Genomic DNA, 25,394 nt, shown 5'->3' on the forward strand with positions numbered 1-25,394 from the left:
CAAAATTGTTGGTGTTTTTTTCCTTTATATACCAAAAAAATCAAAACCCAATGGTGATTAAGTATCACCAAAAGAAAGCTCTATCTGTCACAAAACAATATATACAATCTATTTGGGTACAATGTTACATGACTGATAATGGCCATTCAAACTGTGACAACACTGAAAACTGAAAAATGGCCTGCAATGGAAGGGGCTGAACAGTCCAGTCTTGAAGTTGTCAAGTTACTGACCAATACCATTTCTGTGGTGGCACTGCACTGCCCACTACTCTCATGCCAGGTATACATTAAGTTACCCAAATACATCATTGCTGTGGTGTTGGAAGATCAGCATGAAATACATTCCACATTGAAAAGCTTATGTAAATTATGTTTATGTATATAGCTTATAGAATTCATTATCTATAAATGTTAATGGCACACCTTTTTGTAGACCAAACAATCCATCTAGAATTACAGGCATGCATTGGAATGGTGTACGGAAAAAAAAATTCCTTTCTATATTCCCTTGCCACCAGGGCTTTGAGGGATCATGATCGCCTGGATTTAGATGCACCACCTCTCTGATTTTTGCACATACATCAGTTAATAAACATTTCTCATTCAAAGGGAGGCTGCTATAAGCACGCAGCATGGCCTCATTCACAGCAGTTACCTCCAGGCTGGCTTCACATGTAAGAGGGAGAGGGCAGCGTGGCGCACAGAGAAAAGTCTCAGCGATGCAAAAGAAAAAGGTCAAGTTAATTTAGTTAGAGAGAAAGGGGACTTGGTCTCGTTTACACAGCGTCTACTTCCTAGCAGCAGCGCACAGCCTGACAACGCAGTTCTATTATCATCACTGAAAAGGAGCCAGGCTCATAGGGAGATGCAGCAGGGTGCAGGGAAATAAAGTCCGGCCTTGACCTCGTGATCTATAAAATCTCCTATTACCTTTTTACTGTTGTGGGAAAAACGCATCAATAAGTAATTCACTGGCTGTAAACAAAGGCCAATTGTGTGAAGGCTGGCTAGATTATTAGGTAATCTGGGCCCATTAATAAACCTACATTAGCATTTTATTTAGTATTTTTTAACAGTTCATTTTCTGCTCCAAATAGATAATAGAGAGATATTTATGCAGGAGACCTCCTCCTGATTGCTCAATTCCAAACCTAGCTGCAAGGTCATCTTTTGGCAGGACAGGCCAACTGGGCACTAAATATGGTTGAAGCATCTTTGAGTGTGGAAAAATGAAAGGATTACTGCTATTTACCTGGTTAGGGATTTGGGCAGAAGACAGTTAGTGCATAATGCATCTCCTCTGGAGCTCTAGAGGGAAAGTGTAGGCCGTATTTTATAGATCTTTCTATTTTTTTTTTGTACTGCAACAGAAATTTAGGAGTGCACAAGAAACAGCCAGTTTGCTGAATATGTAATCAAGGAAAAAGGAGTATGTGTTATACATCAGAAATGGAGAGTGCATGGTAAAAAGGTTAAGCTACGTGTTATACATTTGCTCAGGGAGAAGCAAATGCTTATGTGCATTTTATCAGGCCTTGGAAAAAGCCAAGCACCTGACTGCCATGCAGCAAGGCTTTGATGACGGTGCTGCATGGGCAATAAAGAGAAATACTGCACATTATAGTATATGTATGGCCAGGGAGCCATATAACTGAGAGGAAAGAGGCCATTCATTATATATCCCATTAGAGGGACGTAAAAATAGTGAGAGAAAAGGCCTCATACAGCACATCTAATCACAGAACTGTATGGGAGAGCAGGATAACGCTTTTGCTCCAACAACTATATAGTGTGTTATTACACACCTACCAGGAGTTTTATAGGCACAAATCCTGAGGCTGAAGATGCACAAATCATTGATGATGAAGGATCAAAATATGCAATGGTCTTTCTGGAGTTCTTCCTTACAGAATTCAGATGGGCTAAATGCCATTTCATGCCTTATGCTTAGAGCATGGGGATTATCAAAACTCAAAATGTATTCCCTAAGGGTGTCTGAAACTGGGGTAAAGGCACAAAGAACTACAAAAGCAACTGGTTGCTGTGGACAATGGATACACCATGGTTCTAAGTTTTACTGCTTAAAAGTGACTTTTTCAGTATGGACCTTTTCAGCTTTATCTATAGTTCTCATTAGATGTTAAGGTGCAACTGGGGACATTGCAGAAAGCTTTAAAGATTCTACAGCTCTGGTAAGCCAATACCATCATCATTAATTTCTCCAGTCTCCTGACCAATAGCCTATATTGTCCAGAGAGAACTGAGACATGGGACACAATAGGGAAGATTTACTAAAACTGGAGCCGTAAAAATCTGGTGCAGCTGTGCATGGTAGCCATTCAGCTTCTAACTTCAGCTTGTTCAATTAAGCTTTGACAATAAAACCTGGAAATTGACTGTTTTTTTGTTTTTTGCAGAGTTGCACTAGATTTTGCACACTTCAGTTTTAGTAAATCTCCCTCAATGACTCAATTGGAATCATTGGGGGAGATTTACTAAAACTGAATCCCCCCAATGACTGGGGGAGATTTACTAAAACTGACTCCCCCAATGACTCCATGCATGCTGACTTCAGATTTCATAGCAATAATGTCACAAGTGTTACATGATAACTGCTATTGGTAATTCATAGAGCAATAGAAAATCTATATACAGGCTTGGCTGTAACAACAAACATACCACAAGGTCCTTTACTGATTACTTTAATTCTCCGCTGCTGGTTACACTGGGCACGTTCAAGTTCACACTCGTTACTGTAGGTGGAGTAGTCAGATCCGCAGACTGGTGCCACCACGGATGGGCAGGCAGTTTTCTTGCAAACACAGGTTGCTTGAGATGGGTCTGTGCTGCTCTTCTCACAGGCCGCACCAAAACCGCATAGCATTCCTCGACATGCTGAAATGAAGAGAGAAAAGCAAAAAAAAGGTAAGGCTGGGGTAAAAAGTCTCAACACTCGGCTATCAGTCTAATGTTAATATGCATGAAAAAATTATGCTCAGGACTGAAATAAACTGTCACTAAGCAAATTCATTCAGTAAATTTCAGAACATCTTATGCATAAAAATGGCAAAAATTACACATTTCAGCAAAACACACACACACACACACACACACATATATATATACATATATATATATATATATATATATATATAGTTTTAGCATAGAAAAGCCCAAAGTGCAATATCCTATGACAACAAATAATCTCTGCTGACTGTGAAAAACTGATGAAAGGTGGCATCTGGTTGGTTGCTGTGGATTTCTTATGTACCCACATCATTACCATGCCCTTATACTGTTTACTATATATTGCATAACAAATGGATACAAATATTAGCAATGTATTAAACAAATCACCAAAGCCTGATGGCAATGAAAAGCATAGCTGCATTTCTATTTCTAGTAAGAAAAAAAAAAAACCTATAGGATTCTGTGATATATATAGAAGCATAATTAAGCACACACATTCATGCACACAGAATATTTTACATACATAGGTCTGTAGGCAGGAGTCCAACTCAATCCATCCTATCTGACAACCTGCAGAGAGGTTCAGGGTTTCAGGCCAGTAGGTCATTCTATACGAGTCATTACTACATTCCAGCCTAGGGTTCTATTGCCCCTAATTAACTGTGGCATTGTGTGATAGCAGAGCTGATCTACTGATGTCAGTCTATGGGAAGAGAAGCACTGTGTGTGGGAGAATTAATATAGATCTGTTTTCACACTAGTATTGCAAGTTTCACTGGGAGAGAAAAAAAACCCTGAGAGTTCATACTGTCAGGACAACAATACATTTAACATTTTAATCTGTCACAAACCTGCACAATTCAACTGAGCATGTATTGAAAATGATATAAGCAAAGGTTGTCTTAAGTGAAAATCATACAGAAAAAAAAAAGTCAATCAAAATATTTAGACAAATTATGCTATAAGTGCACATTGACTTTTGCTGTAAACGTTTAGCTGACTCCCCTTCCCGCCTCCGGAGCCTGATTATTGATCAGCAAGGCAGTATACCCCAAATCCAAACAGATGGCACTATAAGTGGGAGGAATAGGCACAGCTCAAAATTTAGGTCCCATTCACACTAGTATAGCATGAAAACTATGATTTTTTTTTCCCACACATACAAAACATGCATTCATTTTTTAATGGCACCCCAAATGCGCCTAGAAATGCATTCTTTGACAAGTCGTACTAAATGCACAGAAGGAGCGAAGTTAAAAAAAAGGTACATGAGCTTTTTTGCTTTGTTTGTGGAGCATAGGGCAGCCAAACGAAAAGAAGGGGCTGCCCGACGTGTGATGTGCATATGTGTAACATCCAATACCATGCTGTAAGTGTGAATGGGGGCTTACTGGAAATGTCAAGGTGTGCAGCCAATTAGGGATAGGCTCCGGCATGCTTGGATCCTAGTCCAAACCCACCTGAGCTATCCTGCGGCTGAAGCATTACCCACCCTGCAGCCACATGTATACAAAGGGCATGTATGTGTGCAGCTGCGGGGTGGGGATTGTCTTGGAGCTTATGATTGGCTTTGTGCAGCTTTGGCTTCCTGGTGGGATAGCTCAGGTGGGGTTAAGACTAGGATTCAAACACGTCTAAGTTCATGCCTGTATATAATGTCCGCTACCTTTATCTCTGGAAATCCTGATTATAATGTGCGTTTTCACGGAAGAAAACCTCTCCTTACGCCATTTTTCATTATACACACAGCTGATTTTCTAAGGTTTGTGACAGGTTTACAGACAAACTGGAAGATGTTTTTTTAAAGAAGTCTAAAATTTGCATTATTGAAATTGCTATGACATCTGAAAACATTGTCCATGTAAAAATGGTAACAAAGTCTTCAGGGAGGTTGAGATATTGATCTGTCATAGGTCAGCAGACCAGTGACTCTTTAGTTGATCACTGTCATCGGAGGGCAGAAGGATGACAATGATCATTCCACAAACATACATACAAACACAATGAAAATCATTCCACAAACATACATATTTGAATCACCAAACAATGTTTATGTCAGGGCAGTCAGATGTGGGGAACAAATCCAGAAGCATATGACACCAAATCAGAGGAAACAGTATAGATTATAGACTATAAAGATATACACAGCCATCGCCACAGCCAGCCAAGGCTTCTCAAAATAGCTGTGATCAGACAGCATAGAAAACTTGAGCTCACCACAGATATCCCCTTCTGGGTGCTCCTGGAGCTCGCCAATTGCGCTGATCCCCATGACAGCCCTTTTGTGTCTCCCCCATAGGCTCTGCCCTTTGCCCCTCAGCTCCCTTATAATTCATAGCCTACAGATCAGGGACTCTGTCTACTATTCAGCCCCCTTTTCAACCTCTCCTCCCTCTTTTCAACAATCCTCTCTTTCCTCCAGGCTAAGAACAGATGATAGCAGTTTCATGGTGGTCATCTCACGGCTTCACGCAGGGCCACAACTTCATCTTGTTCCTCACCTTCCCTTCATGGTCCTCCATTCAGGAAACTCATGAAACCCCACCTGCCGAGTTCTTCCACTTTGTACAACTTCCCCACTGGGTGACCTCCCTCCCTGGGATTCAATTCCACCTTTCCCTTCCAAACCGCAGCCTTCAAACACATCTGTCTACACTCCCCTGGTGCTTCTTCTACTTCCTACAAGTTAAGTTGGGAACAAGATTTGGGAAACTCTATTGACCCTGAGGACTGGAGTAAGGCCTAGTCTTCTATAGTAAAAAAGCGGCTTACAAGGTCCTTTTCAGGTGGTATTGGATCACGGCCCACAATGCAGGTCTGAATTCATCCTGCAGTGATAGGCGTTTCTGAGGCTGCAGCCAACGTGGTGACGTGGTTCACATCTGGTAGTCCTTCCCATGTTTACCAGTCGTTTTGGTCCCAGGTCTTTGGGCTCTTACACGTTATTCCATGTAACCCTTTATAAAGATGCTAAACTAGCACTACTGCATTGCCCGATTCTGGGTTTATTCTCATACCAGCAGAAGCTTGGCACCTACTTGTTTATTGCCGCTAAACATGCTATTGCCAGGCCCTAGAAGGCACCCTCTGTTTCATTTGCAGTGGTGAAGAGCAATCTGACCGCCTTGATGATAAATGAAAAGATGTCCAGCATCTTAAATGATTCCCATGCTAAATTCTTGAAAGTGTGGACCTCTTGGTGGTCATACACTCTCCCACCCTGCATCCGACCAGCCTGGTTGATTTATAACTGCTGATGCTACAGCCCAAGCCTGCAGGACTATCCCCCCCCCCCCCCCCCCAAGTTCCCGTCTCCCTTACAGGAACCCCCCCTCCATCTCTTTTCCTTTTTTTCCCCTCTCCCCTCTACCCTAGGACCGACTAGTCGGATTATTTTCCTTAGTATGCTCCTGAGCCTTTAAGCTTAGGCAACTTATGTGGACCAAAACCTCCTACCGTGCGGTAGTTCATTAGAAGTTTGTACTTCCAAAATGTTTAGTTGCACATGATTTCACTCGTGCCTACATGACTTGTTCTTTGTTGTGTATCCCCTGCGTGGGTGTTCAGCTGTATGTTCTTTTTGCATGCAACAATAAAAATGATTGTACCAGAGAACTCTAATTACTACTATCTTTCCCCTGATAACTTAGCATTGCAGACCACTTCTCATGCAAGCTCTACAGTCCCTCAGAAGCTCATGCCTGAGTGTGATCAGATCATCCATGATCAGCTTTACATCTACGGATGCCTTGAAGAGCAACCCTCAGAGATATATGCAGCTAGTATCACTGAATTTATTTTCCCTCTGAAATTGCTGGTTGCCTGCCTGCCACACTAACGCAAATCCTTCAATAATGTCTGTGTCACTGGAACAAGTATACACAAAGGATGAGTTCATGCAAGTTCAGATTCTCGTCCAAACCCACCTGAGCAAGCCTTCCAGGAAGCTGGTCCAATCATAAGCAGCTGACATATTCTCAGCCCTACAGCCACATGTATACACTCCCCTTGTTTATGTGAGGTTGTGGGGTGTGGAATTCTTCCACCACATTTTTTGGCCCAGTACAGTGACAGCTTCCTGGAGGGTTTGCTCAGGAGGTTCAGCCTAGAATCTGAACATGCATGAGCTCATCCCTACTTTATACTTGTTCCAGTGACACAGTCAATACTAAAGGAATTGCATTGTGACAGCACTGGCAGCACAGTACAGCTGACAGCTGCCTGGAGGACCTGCTCAGGTGGGTTTGGAATAGAATCCAAACACACTTGAGCTCATCCCTAGTGCAGAGATGCTGGGGTTTCTTTACTAAAACTCGAGAGTGCAAAATCTGGTGCATCTCTGCATAGAAACCAATCAACTTCCTTTTTTTTCTTGTCAAAGGTTAATTGAACAAACTGAAATAAGAAGCTTATTAGCTATCATGCACAGCTGCACCAGATTTTGCACTTTCCAATTTTAGTAAATCAACCTCGCTGTTTTTCCTTTCCTTATATTTGTTCTGGGTCTGTAGCTCATAAGTAGAGAAGTCAGACCTATTCAGCCAAAATAGAATTTTTTAGGGGAAGCCAGCATATATTTTTTACATAACTGATGCGATTTAAGTTGACCCTCTTGTGCAACATTTAAAATGGAAACAACGGGCTATTTACAGAAAAAGCTCTTTAACTTTGGTAACTGGTACCATCTGTGTGACATCTTATAAAACCTTCTCAAACTGGTCACTCTATGCCAATTTTTGCAAACTAGATTTGTAATTAATCAAAGAGTCTCAGACCTTTATTTCCTTTCCTCTCAGATCAGCCATCCCGAATCTCCAAGTCTCTCAGCTCTCAGAATCCAGGTTAACAAGATGTGGCTTGCTTTCATCACGTCAAGCAGGAGGTTTATTAAGAAAGGCACTTGTTAGACTGGATCTCAATCAGCCTCAGAGTGGTGTCTATGAATGAGTGATCATCAAAGCCAGATGAGTTGGAGATACAAGTGCTGCTTGTGCAATGGAAGGCACTGATGATCCTTCATTGCTGTATCCACAGTGTGCTGTATGGAGAGAGTTGATGATGCTAGCAGGGATACAAATTGTACTGTCGTCAAAGTGCCCACAAGTACTTTTACAAGGTTCTGCTGCAGCTGTAAATTAACAAGCTCAAAATGAGAGTTGCTAATATAGTGCACACTGTCAATCTCAGATCCTGCAGGCAAGACATAGAAATCATCATTCCGATTTTCTACTCCTAAAGTGGACTCATCTCCAAAATGAAATAGGAGTAGCCACTTTAGAGTCTGTATAGATATTCCGCATATACTATTGCTAAACCTAGCAGTTGTCAACATTTTATAATTATTTCCAGAAGTTTTTGCTTACAATAAAGATGTTTTTGCCCGAAATGTACCATAAAAGACAAATTACTTCACATCAGCAACAAATGACTCAACCTATTGCAGATCCTGTGCAAATTTAAGTTATCATAACATAACGGAAACATGGAGGCTGCTATGCTGATCATCTATTAAAATCCCAGCACTGTCTGTAATGCTTTTATAGAAGATTTAATAAAGGACTTTTATTTACTTTTTGTCTTGTAAATTGTTGTCACTATACAAGTACCTGAAATAAATAAAATAATCAAGAAGGAGGATTGTCATTTATAAAAAGTCAAAGTGAAGTCACAATTCCTGATCTGCAGAAGTTCTTCAGGTCAGTAACTATACTGTTCCTGCACTGTCCATAAATGCTTTTATAGATTTAATAAAGGACTTCAGGAAGTGCCAGCAAATTCCGGATTTACTTTTTGTCTTGCATCTGTACCTTGTCATATTATTCACAAGGTACAGAGCTACTCTGACTGGCTCTGTACATTAGGACTATGATGTGAGCTGTCCAATGACAGCTCAGATTACAGCCATTCATGGGTGTACTGGCCACTCAAGTGTATCTTCCAAAGTTCCATTCATAAACGGCACTCCAGGAATACATGACCTCTAAATCAGTTTTTTGGTTTTTTTTTTACAGTATGGTGGTACAGAGGTGGTTAAATTTAGGGATGTTTTTATTGACTATAACTGGGTGTCTTTTATTTCTGCCTACACATTTGCCTTCAGCTGTCAGCTCTCAGGCATATTTACGAAGAGAAATCAGTATCTGGTAGTAACTCACAGCAACTCTGAGGTTTTTTTTTTCTTTAATGTAGTTGTTAAGTTGGCCTGTAACCTCGAATTGTACAATCCTCTTAAGATTTACAAACAATTATGTAAGGAAAGGGCCTACCTAAAAACAGTCCATTAAATTGACCACTTGATCTCCTGAGGATTTACCCCCCTTCCTGACCAGGCCATTGTTTGCATTACGGCGCTGCGTTACTTTAACTGACAATTGCGTGGTCATGCAGCGCTGCACCCAAATGAAATTTACGTCCTTTTTTTCCCACTAATTGAGCTTTCTTTCAATGGTTATTGATTTTTATTTTTTGCGATATAAAAAAAAAGACCGACAATTTTGAGAAAAAACTAAATTTGTGACTTTTTGCTATTAAACATGTCCAGTAAATTTTTTTTTAAAAAAAAATCAAATTTCATAAATTTAGGCCAAAATATCTTTGCTAGAAGAAAGAAAAATATCTGAAGACGTGTAAATGAATTGATTTACGTTAAAGTTAAAGCGTTTACAAATGGCAGTATACATACTGGAATTTTTTTTTTTACTTAACTAATAATGGTGGCGATCAGCAACTTACAGAGGGACTGCAGCCGGCATTCTGACAACTGGGAGGAACTGACTTGGTGTCACTGACATCCCCAGGGACAACAATACAGTGATTAGTGCTGAAAAAAAAAAAAGCACTGACACTGTACTATTGGCACTGTGCAGGAAGGGGTTAACATGAGGGGCGATCAAAGGGTTAACTGTGTGCTCGGAGTGTTTTACTGAGGGGCAGTGTGTTGGTGCTTCACTGCAAGGACACTGCTCTGGATGGCTCCCCCCCCCCAAAAGATGCCAAATATGGCGGGGGGAGCAAATAAGCAAAGCTTCTACTTTTGAGTGGAACTCCGCTTTAACAACCTGTAGTAAGGATATGTACTGCCAATGGTATTCTTGCCATATGTGAGGAAACACTATTATAATGCTAGAGATGCAAATAGGAGGTCCAGTCATGTTTCTGTATCTTTGAGGAAAATGAAGGTAGACGAGTTTAGAGGAATTCTACGAAACATACATTGCTCACTGGATAGAGAATCAGTAGTGTTTATTGCTGATTTGTTGTGCAGTAATTAAGTCAGCTGACACTATACGCTGCATAGCTGAAACTGGAAATACTGATGCCACCTGTCTGGCCGTATTAACTAAAACAGTTGTGTAAATCACAAAACTATGTGAACAGAATTACAAACAAACATTCTGGCAGTTAAAATGGTTTACGGATATGTATATTAACTGTATATTTATTCATCTACTTGGAGTGCCACTTAAAATTAAGTTTGAGTTCTACTTTCCATTTGAAGTTTCCTTTTCAGATCTGCTTCAGCATAATTTATTTATTAGTTTCCATCCCCACTGAACCTGTACCTGAAAACCTGAAATCACAAGTTTGCAAGATACAGTCTCTGACACTATCGCTCGGCTAGATCTAAAGAAAGTTAATTTATTCCATCTCAGAAACTGGCAACAAATTAGGCTGCTAGCGCTTAACAACGGTGATACATTGTGCCTGTAAAGTAGAAGTTCCCAACACAAGGAACATCAGAGACAAATAGCTCATAGAATGAACCCATTACCCCAACATCTTACATCTGCTGCTGCATCACAATGCTAATTATCAGGAACTCATTTGGTAGACAAGTGGCCCATATTGTGGCGTCCCGGGCTTGTTACAAAACTGAGTGATCTAATGTGATGCACAGGCACATTAACATGTCAGTGTGTAAATGAACATCTCCTCTGCTCTCAGAGACAAGCCTCTAACATAATGGGAACCTCAGGTATCCTAAATAAACAGATCTGAAGGCTGTAAACTGCATGTAGGCACTAAACAATAGGGAGCTGTCAGAGAACAGCTGGAATATTTCACAAATCTTCCCATCCAAATATTTTTTGCCAGGATAATATACAGTGCAGCGGGTGCAAGGCACAGGGACATGGTGTTGCAAAGAGCCATCTTAAAACTTAAACACAGCTTGTATGGCATGTATTGTATTTAAACACACATAGGAGTTGATTTACTAAATGCAAACAGGCTGTGTAAATGAGGTGAAGCTTCGCTTTGCAAAGAATACCCAATCACATGCAAGGAATATTTTTAAAAAACAGCATTTTTTCTAGCACACGATTGGATGATAGAAGACAGCAGACCTTCCCCTCATTTACTAAGCTGTGGTGCAACTGCACTAGCAAAGTGCACCGTCTATTTGCCTTTAGTAAATCAACCCCTAACTATGCTTGCAGCTTACTACTGTTCTTGATGTGTAAACCTTTCATTTATATTTTGTATGGCATGTATGTTGCTGCCAACATTGAGATGACCGAAGCCTAAGCTCATGGACATTTTGTTCATATTGGCATAGGTATTTATAGCGGACCTATAAAGTAGCTCAGCCAGCAGTCAAGACTGAAAGGAAGTCTTGACTGACTGTCCTTAGTGCCGCAGCTGATTCTACCACTTTATAGCCCCATTCAATGAGCAGTGACAATTGTACTGCTCACTTCTGGATTAGCTGCTATGACTTTAAAGTAAAGCTGTGATCAGACTAGGAACATTCAAGTTTTTATTTTTAATGAGCAGTAAATGTCCTTTAAAACAAGCCCTCTCTAATATGTGTAGATGCAGGCACTGTGGAGCAATTCATCCTTAAATTCATAGCAGACATTCTATTCTTTCAGCAGCTCAGCACACCATGCTTCTCCCAATACCGCCTAATACTGCCTCAGCAGCCTTCAACTCTCTAATGTAAATACAAAGCAGCCTTGTGAGGTTGTAAAGGATGAGCTGAACTACTGAGAACCCAATCCTAAACAACTTTTGTGTTTCTGCTGTGAATTTTGAGGAGGCATTGCACCAAAGCACATGCAGCTACAAAGTTCAATGAGGTTGCTCAAAATATACAAAACTCATGATGAAAACTAAGACATGATATCTGATGCTCCAGACTATAAAGGCAGATTTTTCCTTTATAGTCTGGAGCATGGAGAAGGTGCAGCTAAGGCAGCACTTAAAGAAACCCTGTCACCAACTTAAAAATGCAGTTTAACGCTAAACTCCAGGAACCTCTGTCCATGCGGGGCAAAGTGACATGTTCACGTTTAAAGCCCTTTCCCCTAAACGGCATCTTCTACTTACCTTTCCTGCTGTTTTATTCAGTGCTAGGATTGAGGGAAAGAACCGCAAAAAAATTCCAAGTCAATTCCAGTTGGAGCTGACACAGGACTCAGGACTATCCCCCCTCTCCTATTAGATGACAATGGTATTTGAATGTCCATTTACCAAGCCCCAACACTGAAAAGGGGGAAAGGGAGTGAATCACATGATCCACTATGTCTGGCACTTCTCTTTGCTTACCTTCTTCTCTTTGCTCCTGGCAGTGAAGTGATTGAAAGGGAAGCAAAAGAGATAGTGCAATATGCCTAAGAGAGGTTAAAATTAAAAAAAAAACCCCACCTTCTTTTCCCTGCATAGGAGAAACTGGTTCATTTCTAAGATTTATTGGACACCATGACTGGGTGGGCATGGCCACCTATTTTGGGAGCGTGCCAGGTACTGAAACACACATTTCTTGCATTCCAGTGATTTTCACAACTCTTCAATTAAAAACTAAACTTTTTTTTCTGTTAGTTTTTTGGAGTTTGAAATATATTCCACCCAGCTTCTGCGTCAAGCTACACCTTCTGACTGGTAGACGACATGCACAATTTCAACCAACACACTAACCCAATGTTTTGGATGCTGAGCGCCTACTTAGCGAAAGTGACAAATCAGGAAGCGGCTGGATGCCTTCAGATAGAAAGAGCATGTCGCTTGTGTGGAAGAGTTAATGACACAATGCTAAATCTTTAGTGCGGCAGAGGCAGGAGAGCTGGAGTGGAATTAATACAAGAGCCGTGAGCTGAGCAGTATGCAAATCCACTGATCACATATCCGGAGGCTTGGGCTATCCTCCCCCTCCTTGATGCAGAAACACCTCTATCTCAGGCAGACTATGCTAATGTGACCCAGCTAATCCATACAGCCTACTCATAGCCCTGACCAAAGGACAAGTATATGGGAAATGAAAGCTGCCAGAAACAGGGAGATTATGAGGCCATGCTCAGAGAAAGTGAAAAGAATGGGAAGGCAGAATAGAAAACCAAGCAGAGCACAAAAAATGTGTGCGAGGAAAAAATCAATATGGAAGTGGTGTCACCAAACAATGGTTCCTGGGCAGCCGAAGCCTGAACCTTGACTAAAATCATCTGCACTCTGATGTCTTCCCATAAAGCCAGCTGCCTGGGAGAGCAGACCTATTGCCCTTTTACTCTCTCTGCAGAAATAAACAAACGGCAATGTACATACTGAGTACTGTGCAAGTCAAACATTCTCAGTTTTATTTAATAACCTGCAAGAACAACGGCTCAATAAGCCAAAGCAATCAATCTGAAATCAGATTTTATTGGCGTAACTGCACATTACGTAAAAAATCTGGTTGGCTAGTGCAGCTTATATTGGAATTCATTGCTCTGTCTCCATATTATTAAATAACATTTGGTATAGTAATTTATGTTGACATATAAAATAAAAAAGATTTGCTATTGATTTACTAACACGTCAAGTCACTTGACATTTTTTGCTTTATGCTAATAAGACATTCCCGTCCAAAAGCCATATTTCTTCCTTATTATGGCTCTTGCCTGGAAATCTTTTTTTCATATTGTCAGTGATCAATAAGAGACTCCCATTTACCAAGTGTATAATTATTTCTCTAGTTTTGACTCTTGTCCCATGACCAGCGCCATATTTATAAATCTGTGCCTATATGGAACAAAACAAAGAAACAGCTCTTCCTCAAACAGAGTTGACAGGTTACACTTTTGGACAGAATGGGTAAGAGTTAAAACCCAACAATTTATTATTGGCTGTCTGCATCCTGTTGGGAAAATTCACCTTTGATTCCTGTCCCATGAATGCAACTGGAAGTTTCTGCCAAATGAAAGGAAATTCCCCTATAGAGAGTGAGTTTTTACCAGAACAGGTGACCTCATTGGAAGAAATATCATCACCTCTTGTTCTGGTGACTACTGTAAAATTTTGGGTCTTCCACTATCTTCTGTCAGTGACAACGGCCACCGGAAATAATTAGGGCTTGTTTATACAAGCTCCATGGCAGATCATTTTTCAGAGAGTGTTTGACAGGCAGTTAGGAGGCATTATATCTCTTCTTCACCAACTATTTTAACCCCTAAAAACCCATGCCATGGCTTCATTCAGCTGAAAATGACATGTTTAATGCGGGTACCGCCACTGAACATGGCGTCATGGGGCATGTGTATGCCCCTGTCCACTGCCATTGCAGCTTAAAGTGGATTTAAAGGTAGAAGTTTTTTCTACCTTAATGCATTCTGTACATTAAGGTGAAAAACCTGTGTGTAGCTCCCACCCACCAGTTCACCTCTTATACTTACCTGTGCCCGATCTCAATCAAGCTCTGTGCCAAACAGCAGCAGCTCTCTCTGCTCTCCTCACTGGACATGGAGGCAGCAGCGGGAGCCATTGGCTTCTGCTGCTGTCAATCATAGCCTGTGAGGACAGTGTGGGAGGGAGGGGCTGAGCAGCCCTGTGTATGTCTATGGACACAGACAGCATGGCTTGGTATTGAGCCCGTGTGAGTTCTCCCATAGCAAGCACCTTGCTATGGGGGCATTTGGCAGGGGGAGCAGCAATGAACTCCAGCGGGGGACCTCAGAAGAGGAGGATCAGAGCTGCTCTGTACAAAACCATTGCACAGCAGGTAAGTATGGCATGTTAGTTATTTAAACAAAAAATTAGGTTTACAGCCACTTTAAGGAGGGAGCAGTTGGGAGGTGGTAAAAACATGTGGTGTAAACATAGTCCTAGAAAGGGTGAATCTACCTAGCGAGGACACAGACAGCAGTACAAAGCCTGAAGCAGATTCTATTCCTTAGCTTTCAGATTAATACAAATAAGTTTTGGCTATACATATAATTGAAGAATGCTCATGCAAGAATCTGTCACTTTTCATTAAATGGGCAAAGTGACAGATTCACTTCAACTAGTCTGGAAAAAAGAGGGGGCACCAATCAGATTTTACTGGCTAGAAGGGGTGTCTAGATGATAAGATCGGGTGAGCAAAATGAGAAGTCTTTTGGGAGGTAAAACTGTTCACACACGTAAAATATTTATTTAGTGTATTGGCTTCAGTTGTTTTCAGATATGAGGTATACAGGTTTTAAAGCTGTTCAAAGCCTAAATCTGGAGCCTAACTATTAAACACCTATTTCCTGCTGTCCTATAACCTAATACTTAACACAGATAATATAGGTAATACAGATTGTGTTAGCAGCTCAGGTTATAGGACAGCAGGAGGCATGTAAAATAGTTTAGCTTCAGAAATAGCATTAAAAAAGTTTTATGTTCATTTTAAATCCAATAATATTATTATTATTATACAGTATTTATAAAGCGCCAATAGTTCGCTCAGCGCTGTACATTACAAAGGGGGACAGAACATGTGACAGAACAATACCAATACAATGCAAAACATGAGGGGATCGAGGGCCCTGCTCCTTGGAGCTTACAATCTAGGAGGGACGGGATAGTGGTACAGGAGGAGATAGCTGTGGGGGATGGAGTGGTAGGAAGAGTGGAGGAGGTCGGCAAGTTAGCAGGGGGTGGGGTAGGCTTCCCTGAAGAGATGGGTTTTCAGGATGCGCCTAAAGGAGAGGAGAGTAGGTGATAATCTGATGGGTTGGGGCAGGGAGTTCCAGAGGATGGGTGACACCCTGGAGAAGTCCTGGAGGCGGGCATGGGAAGAGGAGACCAGGGAACTAGAGAGAAGGAGGTCTTGTGAGGAGCGGAGTGTGCGTGCTGGGCGGTACTTGGATATTAGGTCAGTGATGTAGTTCGGGGCAGTATGGTGGACAGCTTTGTACGTCAGCGTTAGGATTTTTAATTTGATCCGTTGCGCAATCGGAAGCCAGTGGAGGGATTGGCAGAGGGGGGTGGCGGAAACGGAGCGGTTGGAAAGGTGAATGAGTCTGGCAGCCGTATTCAGGATCGACTGAAGCGGGGATAGCCAGCGGCGAGGCAGGCCAGTGAGGAGGGAGTTGCAGTAGTCGAGTCGTGATATGATGAGGGAGTGGATGAGCTGTTTAGTGGTTTCTGGGGTTAGGAACGTGCGGATTTTGGTGATGTTGCGGAGGTGGAGTCTGCATGAGTTTGTTAAAGATTGGACTTGGGGCTGGAAGGATAGGTAGGAGTCCAGAATGACACCAAGTACTCTGGCCTGCGGGGCGGGTTTGATGGTAGCGTTGTTGGATGTGATAGAGAAGTCAGTGGGGGGTGGTGTCTGGGCCGGGGGGATAATAATATACTAAATGCTGCTAATTAGCTACCAAACCTACTTGACTTGGATCTGTCCGTAAGAAAAAGGGTAAGAGTAGTGCTGTACAAAATTATATTTTCAATTAAAGTGGTATTAAACTCAAAAGCAAACATGGATTATACTGCAGCTTACCAATTCTTAGATATGGTGCCTGCATTCATTTTTGTTTTTAGATTTGCATTCTTCTATTTTCATCTGGTTATTTGGCCAGCAAGTCTGTTTTTTCAAAAGCACAAACTCTCCAGTTTAAATGGATGAGGCAAACCATTTAACACTGGCAGGGGTGTCAAAATGATCAGCTTTTATTTATTCCTGTAAAACCTAAATCCCAAAAGGAAAATCACTGATGCTGTAACTGATTATAAAATGTGAGTTGGGGTTTGGCTTCAATTTGTTAGTTTATTTAAATCTGTTAAATACATTTAACACTACCCCCCCTTCCCCAACCTCAGACTGACAATGCTGCTGTGCCTCCTATGCCCGTCCATCCAGAGTTGTGTTTGACGAATACAGGAGGTGTGTTACTGGCCAGATCATCAGGTGAAAACAGAAGGAAAAAGACATATAAGAAAATGAATGTAGCCACCACACATTGATTGGTAAGCTGCAATATATTACATTTGTTTGCTTTTGGGTTTCATACCACTTTAAAGATCTAATCCGGAAAAAACAATTCCATGAGAAAAATACATGGACAAAGAAAAGAACAGTATTTTACACCCAAACAACAACAAAGCCACCTGCCCTGGAGTTTACAGTATCACTTTAGTTTGCTGGAGGTGCAAGGAACACAAAGTAATTTGCTCAAGGTCACCGTCAGCTGTCACCAAAACCAAACCTGATTAACCCGCATCTTCTGATATTACCAGGCTGGGTCTTTGTGACATGTTGCACTGACTGCAGGGTCACTGGATCTAAGAAGAATAAAACTAGCTGCTGCCTCATTTAGCAGCCTCACACGCACTGCCGAGGAAGTGCTATTCACATGCATGAATATATATTTTTATTGACAGAATGTCATCAGAGAATGCGCGGCTTTCACTAATGGCACAGGAAATTATGATGCAATAAATGCAGCAGTCAGATGATGTTTAAAGGGAATCTATTAGCTTCTTTATGGTATCATATATATTCATTATTAAAGCTGATGAGGGCCATGTAAGTTACAGAAAAACTGACTTATGCTCACCCGTGAAACCAGCAGCTTCATTTCTAGAATCCATTAGGTTAACATGAATTTACAACCTACATAAGAAAATTTAAAAGGAAAGATGATAAAAGTAACAAAGAAAATGAACAAAAAAAAGAAGTTCAGTGGAAAAGCCATATACAAAGTGGAACTGATTTACTAAAGGCAAACAGGCTGTTCACTTTGCAAGGGAATTTTCCCCAAAACTTAGTGAAGTAGAAAAGCTCTGTTGCCTTCCATCATCCAATCATGAACAAGAAAAAGATGCTTTTTTTTTTTTTTTTTTTAATTCTTGCATTTCATTGGGTATTCCTTGCAAAGTGAAAGTTCACCACATTCACTAAGCCCTGGGGAAAATTCCATTGCAAAGTGTTCTTAGTAAATCCACCCAGTACATTTGTGGCACTGTGATGTAGCAATTGCAACATTAAAAAGTGCAATCCTTTCTTTAAAGTTTCTGGCCAACCAATTTCAACTACAAAATTAAAAGGACCAGAGCAACTCACCTTCAGAAGTTTTAACTGCTTAATGGCTCCAGATGGATTGTTGATGGTAGGCTATATTGATCTGTTTAGTCTTTGACAACTTTAAGCTTTATCTCCAACCTGCGCACCCCAGGAATGTTCCAAATAATGACTACATTTCAGAAAACTCCAGCCATTCAAGGTAAAGTGAGGGTGTGATATTCAAAGGTTATTTACCAATCTGGTCTAATAGCAAGGTTCACACTAATGCTAGGTTTACACTAGTGCAGATGCAATTTGATCCAATTTTCAGTGAGATTATGTAGTGCGACCTGGTTGCATTTTTGGTACTACAGCATTTTTTCGGTATAGGAAGGGGCTGGATACTGTTTGTTAAGGATCCTGCACCCAACGGCATCCTAAAAACCAATGACTCATCCCTACTGTCAGTTAAGGATTCCTGGCTGAAAGCAGGAACAAAGGTGCCAGACAGAGAAAAATGCGTGGGGGTCCTCCCAAAATCCATACCAGGCCCTTTGGGTCTAGTGAGGATTTTAAAGGTGACCCCATGCCAACACCCCCCCCCCCCCCAACAAACAACAAAAAAATGGCCTGCTTTGGTTCAGGAACGGGTTGCTCACTCCCCTTCCTGACCTGACAGGCTGCATGCTTGAAAAGGGTCTTTTAAAGATTTTGGAGAGGATCCCATGGCCTTTTATTGATTGTTTGTTTTTTTTGGCATGTGGTCCCCTTACCATACCAGACCTGACCTGCACTTTTCTGTCCAACTCCTTTGTTCACATTCTGCTGTCAGCTGGGAATTAGTCATTTGTTGTTAGGATGCTGGCGGGTGCTGTTTCCTTAACAACTAATGACCTTTCCCTGCTGTCAGCCAGGAATACTCAGAGTTACTGGTTGTTAAGATGCCAGCGGGTGTCATTTCCTTAACAACCTGCAAAAACATGTCAAAAGTGCATATACATTTGTTTTTCACGTATTTTTGGTGCATTTCCATTAAAGTCTAGGGGACAAAAACACACTGCAACCACACCAAAGCTGCACCGGACCCTTGTCAGGAAACGTGCTGTACTATGCTGCATTAATGTGATTGGTCACCACAAATGATAATGTCATGCTAAGTTTCATCAGAAATCGCACTAGTGTGAACCAGGCCTTCCACTTCTAATAAAAGTATCTATGACAGCCTGTTTACTGGAACAGAACCTGATATTACTCTGCTTGGGTAGAGTTCTGCCAGCATGCACCACAGATACACGTGTAGCTTAGTGGATTAGCTCTTGCCTTAGAATTTTACTCACAAGTGTGGTGCAAAAAGATTCCATAGCCTGTAATTTAGATATCTTTGTTTTCCCTGGAAGGCCTGCAACGTCTTGAGAAAACTTGCAATCAATAATTAAAACCAAATCAGAAAAAGTGATATTGTCATCCGATTTTTAAAGAGCAAAGCATCAAAGTCTATGCTTTTCCAAACTGGAGCAGCTGGCCATATGCTCTATTATACTATACTATGCTTAAACTAAGATTAAAAAAATAAATCTGTAAATTAAAGAAGAACTATCACTAGGAGAAAGAAAATTGTATTAAATCCCCCAGGAGTCCTTGTGCACACAGCACTTGACCCCATTAAAATCCAAGCATTCACAGAAACGGAGAGAGTGGAAACTGCCAGCGTGTGTTATGAATGATTGCAGCTGAAAAAAGGACTTTCATTCAAGACAGCCTAGTGTAGTACCAGGCTTGTGCTGTTGTCAGCTTGTGTTGTTGTAAATGAAAGCTTTTATCTCCAGCTGCAATCATTCACAACACAAGCTCACATTTTCTACTCTGTCCGCTCCCCTGAATAGCGGGCTGCAGCTACGGACTCAGTGTAAACTAATGCAGGCCATACATGGGTAGAAATCCAAACTAATTTTCTTTAGAAAATCAGAAATTTTGTGTGTTTTGTAATTCAATGGTGCCACCATTGATTTCAAAATTCGACCAGTCAAGCCTTCAATTTCATCTCATGTTGCTACAGAAAATAATTTTTTGTGGCCAAGAATTTTCTTTTCTTTCCAGGCCACAGCTCGTGCTAGTTTCTCTTTGCTTTATATTGCCCGGAACGATTCTAACATCATTGATTCGAAAATTAGTTCGTTTTTCAAAAAATTTCCAACATGCCTGATCACTCATATTTGATGGTCACACGAAAATCGGCTGTTTCTGTGACCCACTAATGGTGCGAAATGCAAACGAAAATTCTAAGAAAAGATTTTCTAAAGAACATTATTTCGGAATTCGACCCGTGTATGGCTGCCTGAAATTGAAGGGATGGAGAGAGCACTGCACAGCAGTGATGTTATGTCTGGCAGTTTTTGTGGAAGCTGTGAAAGCTTTGTGTGCACTGCCTGCCATGTTCTCTCTACTCATGGGCTGTCAGTCAGGCCTGCGATTGCTAGTCAGGTGGGCTACCTGAAAACACAGCTCAGCAATCCCTGCACAGATTTAGATGGGGATAAGTGTTATTTGTACAGGATCCCTTGAGGTGGTTTAAAAAGTTTTAGTTTTTTTTGCTTTTAACAATATTTAAAAGTTCATTGCTGCTCTAGGGAAGCACTGGATGTCATCACTTTTAAGTATTTAAGGCATAGCGGTTTGGTCCAACTCTGCCATACAAGTGCCAACAGTTACAAATTACTAGCAAGGACTGTGAAAGAAAAGACTGGTTTGTGGCATTAAAAGGTAACATCCAGGCTGTGCACAATGAAACAGTTAATGCATCCCAACACTTGGCAAGCTTGTGAAGATCACTTGCCCAGTGTTCATCCCACATAACACACACCTGGATAGACTGACATGAGAAGAACTGCATATTGCTGGTTCAACCATAAATTAGGAAGGGAGCCAAGAATGGAATAAAAGGCTTGTACTCATTAACACTTCAATGCTGCGAATCTCCTTAGACAGGCCGGAGGCTTTCAATCAGCAGCTTATCATCTCCAGAGCTCTGGCAAGTGGATGCTAGTGTGGAACCTCTCTACAGGCTTCTCTGGGAATATCTCTGCTGTCTGGACATATTTCCATGAAGGTTGTAGTAATTATGGGATTTCTGATTTCATACAGACTTCAGTAACCACCTTATACAAAGGGTACTATAAAGCTTATTTATAAAACAGTAGAAACAGAAAGAAGAGGAGTTGTTAGGCTATTACTTTCCATGTGTTATTCTCCCACAGACATAGAATGAAACACACATATGATTGGCTCAGGTAGTGGGTAACACAAAGGGCAGAAGGTCCTTGTTGAAAGGAAACAGTCTGTGCACTTCTTTGATGGAGCACTAGTATTTCATTATTCCGAGAGCCACTTCTCTATTTTTGTTAGGCCTTATGTATCAACGTATTCCTAATAGGAACTGGAGCTTCTTTTGAGCCACCAATCAGCATCAGACCTGCTCTGAAAATCTGAGTATGATTGATGGAGAAGGGAAAATAACTCCAGTTCTTAATAAGAACATTTTGAAAGTCTGAACACTAAATTGTTTTTCTATAATATACATTGAGCCTGCAAGAATAGCTGACGGCTAATTTCACAATTCTCTCTCAACCCACTACAGCAATCTTCATACTGTAAAGTTACCACCTCATTAGGGATTGGTCCCTCTAAACAAAGGTCGCAGTGATCAGTGGATATAAAGGTCCTCAATTATTCTAATCTCCTTACCCTAATTTTGCCTCTCAGATCCTACCAAATCAATATGCAATTTTTTAGGCCCTGTCCAGAGTACAGACAATGTCCAGACCTGAATGCTCTTATTTTTCTTTTTTGCTAAGTTTATATACTGGCTCATGCATGTTCCTATAGTCTATATGTTCAGCAAAAAAATTGCTATATATACACTTGGGAAAAAATATTTTCATCTGCACAGCATTAATGGCCATGACAACAGTGTCAAAAATGATGCTTGCATAAAAGGTGTTGAAAAGAAAGTAACTGCAAAAAAAACCAAAAAAATATATTATTTTGTGGAGTATGGTGAAAGAAAATACGCAACCTACTTACAACCTTGACACGGTTCTCCTAAATCTCCAGTAAAAAGATGTTTTATTCTGTGTTGTTCCCCCAGAGGGTATACTACATAGACTATTGCCTGAAATTTGATTTTAATGACCAGTTAAATGGGTTGTAAGCATTCTTTTTTTTCTTATTAAAAAAACAAACATGTTACACTTACCTGTTCTGTGCAATGGTTTTGCACAGAGCAGCCCTGATCCTCCTCTTCTTGCCATTGCTCCTGGCTCCTTCCTCCTGAGTGCCTCCATAGCAACTTCTTTGCTAAAGGGGCACTTGTGCGTGCTACTTGTGTGTGCCCACACAGAGCCCTCCGCCTCACTAGCTGTGATTGATAGCAATGAAAGCCAATGGCCAATGTTTGAGCCAAAGAGGATGGAGAGAGCTGAGAGAGCCTCTGCTTTCATGCACATCGCATGTGCATTAGGTGGGCTGGGGGGGTAAGGTAAAAAAAAACCTTCATCCTCTAGAACCACTTTAAGTACATTCTACAAATGTAAATATATAAAGAAGTATCTAGATGATGTTGGTAATGGAGGGCTCTAGGAGTTTTAGATATCTGGATCGAGTGATGTCCTCCCTTCCATGCATGTCCTACATTTAAAAGTCTAGGCACTTGGTCATGTGATCTCTACCAAAAGGGAAGATTAGCCATTCTGAACTCTGATCCTTCACATGATCAAGCGCTTAGATCTTCTGTCATATCATAAAGGGAGCTGAAGCAAAATTTTTCACAGAAAAGGTATTTATGTCCTTCTGTTACTATTCATCCATCCTACCAACACTGTTAACATTTGAGTATAGGTCTACTTTAGGTTCAAAAGTTCTGCCAGTTTTAAAAAGACTATATACTTCTTTCAAAGGTATGAGTTATATATTTGAACCATCAAACATTACAGTGTAATTACTTTAATCTGACTTTGCATGGGAATGCACAGGCGGGGAACCTGAATGGTCCTAAAAGATTATACACAAACTCATCTGGTAGCTCATAAAAGTATCATCCTTATTCAAATGCTTATCGGTTTTCTCTTATCTGCTGGGTAACAGTGTGTTTTCCCTACCAAGAGAGAGATAATTATCATATTAATGAAGCCGTATTTTATTTCCAATTTGCTATCCCCCCAGTTTTCTTTTTTTCTTTTGTCAGATTGAAATGAGACTTGTGAAAAAAACATATAAATGGTAAGCATGAAATGTTTGAGAGAGAGCAGAAAGAGATGTGATGTGGAGCGGCAGCAAGATAATAAGAGAAAAGGAGGGCCTTGTAGCATAAGAAGGGAGATAAAACTGTGATTCATTGATGGCAACCTACCTCCTGCAGGTTGAGAGGAGAAAGGAGAATGATAATCAACAGTACTGCCCTTTGAAGAATGATTAGATGCTAGAGTGAGAACCTGTCTCCTGCTGAGATGCAGACATGGAAGGCCACAATGCACTGCTGCCAAAAGGCTCTCAATGCCCCAAACAAAACTGGTTTGGATAGCAGAGTCTTGCATTTTTAAACACAGGTTTTGGGGGAAACAAACATTTATGTTTATTTTAATAACTTCATGTTAGCGTGCCAAACTGCAGTTTGCATTGTTACACTACAAGTATGTCTGCAGTCTATATATAGGAGAGGGAGATTAATTTGTATGCTGTGGTTTAAGTGTAGTCTGAATATAATAATAAAAAAGGAAAGTCACATCTCTGCAATACATGTCCGTTTCCCCATATTGTGTCTCTTTAAAAACATTTTAGGTGTAGAAAATTACTGGCTGACCCTGTCCGAAATCCAGTGAACTCCTAACTTCCTTTGGTGAGCTGACAACTTAGCCTCTGCTGCAAGAAAATTCAAACAGTGCTGTCAGGCTTGCCACAGTTTTCCTGTGCAGGGCTACAGAACATCTAACTCCATGTTTGAGCAGAGAACTCCCGCTAAAGAACACCCCCCTCCTCATCTCCATAACATAAGTAGTTACGTTAAGGAGATGAGGAGGGGGGTGTTCTGTAGCGGGAGTTCTCTGCTCAAACATGGCGTTAGAATCAAACTAAAACTCTGGAAGGGGCAACAGGTATTTTTCTGTACTTGCAGCTTCTGAACAGGTATAAATTAACACGTATTGCAGAGATGTGTTGAACGTAGTTGTATTTTTTTATTCTGCACTTTCAGTTCACATATATTTAAATTTTTTTACACTAAGTCATGAATACTGCCTCATCCCCAAGGCCTAATTCTTAGACTGTATTTCTTCATTCATTCTACAAAGCTCCTTTTTCTACTATGCACAGAAAAATGACTGACTGTTACATACACAGCCTTCATAAAGGGAAAACATATTTCCAACCAAAACTTCAAGGCTGTTTTGTTAGGTTTTTTTAGTGGGATACAGCATCATTAGGGACCTACCGCTAATGAAGGGTATCCTACATCCTGCTGGCTGCTCATCACTGTAAAAATCCTCCCTTCAGTGATGCTGGATTGTCCTCATAGCAGTGAACTTCTGGCATTGAGTTAACTGCCCCTCTCCTTCATTCACAAAACTCCTTTTATTAGTTTCTCAGAATGCAAAACATTCATTCAGAGAATGCTTTGCATTCTGGGAAAATAATACAAAGAGTTCTATGAATGGAGGAGAGGGGTGGAATGGGAAAATGGCTGGTCTACAAACACTTTACTAATTTCTAAACCCGGAATTATTTCTGCCCTTCTTTTGTCTCCAAATTGCATCAGTATTCACACTCATCCTCAGCAGAAAGAATAGCCAATAATGATGCAATGTACTATATACAGTTGTGTCCAAAATTATTCAACCCCCACTGAAATTGAGTGTTTTGGCCAGTTTGACATTGCTTTTGATCATTCAGTCATCTTGCTTACATTTACATTAAAGAGGCACTTGTAGGTCAGACAAATATAACATAACAGTTATAATGAAATAACCACAAATGTCTTTTCTGTGCTCACAGCATTATCAGTTTTATTCAACCCCCAAGTGACATTCAATCTTAGTACTTAGTACAGCATCCTTTTACAGTTATAACAGCTTTTAAACGTGAAGCATAGCTTGACACAAGTGTCTTGCAGCGATCTACGGGTATCTTCGCCCATTCTTCATGGGCAAAGGCCT

At 40.8% G+C, this 25,394-nt stretch overlaps 1 protein-coding gene across 10 annotated transcripts in view; it reads right to left on the reverse strand.

Annotated features, from left to right (window-relative positions):
- Nucleotides 1-25,394, reverse strand: part of AGRN (agrin) — a 653,845-nt gene that overhangs the window by 212,351 nt on the left and 416,100 nt on the right. For all 10 annotated transcript variants that reach the window (XM_089668391.1, XM_089668395.1, XM_089668399.1 and 7 more), the window contains one exon: nt 2,682-2,897. In XM_089668391.1, the coding sequence (XP_089524517.1) occupies nt 2,682-2,897 (216 nt within the window). The remainder of the gene's footprint in view (nt 1-2,681; nt 2,898-25,394) is intronic.

The sequence above is a fragment of the Staurois parvus genome, unplaced genomic scaffold (assembly GCF_062004578.1).
Source record: "Staurois parvus isolate SC_StPar_1 unplaced genomic scaffold, SC_StPar_1.0 ptg000057l, whole genome shotgun sequence".
NCBI classification, from domain to species: domain Eukaryota; kingdom Metazoa; phylum Chordata; class Amphibia; order Anura; family Ranidae; genus Staurois; species Staurois parvus.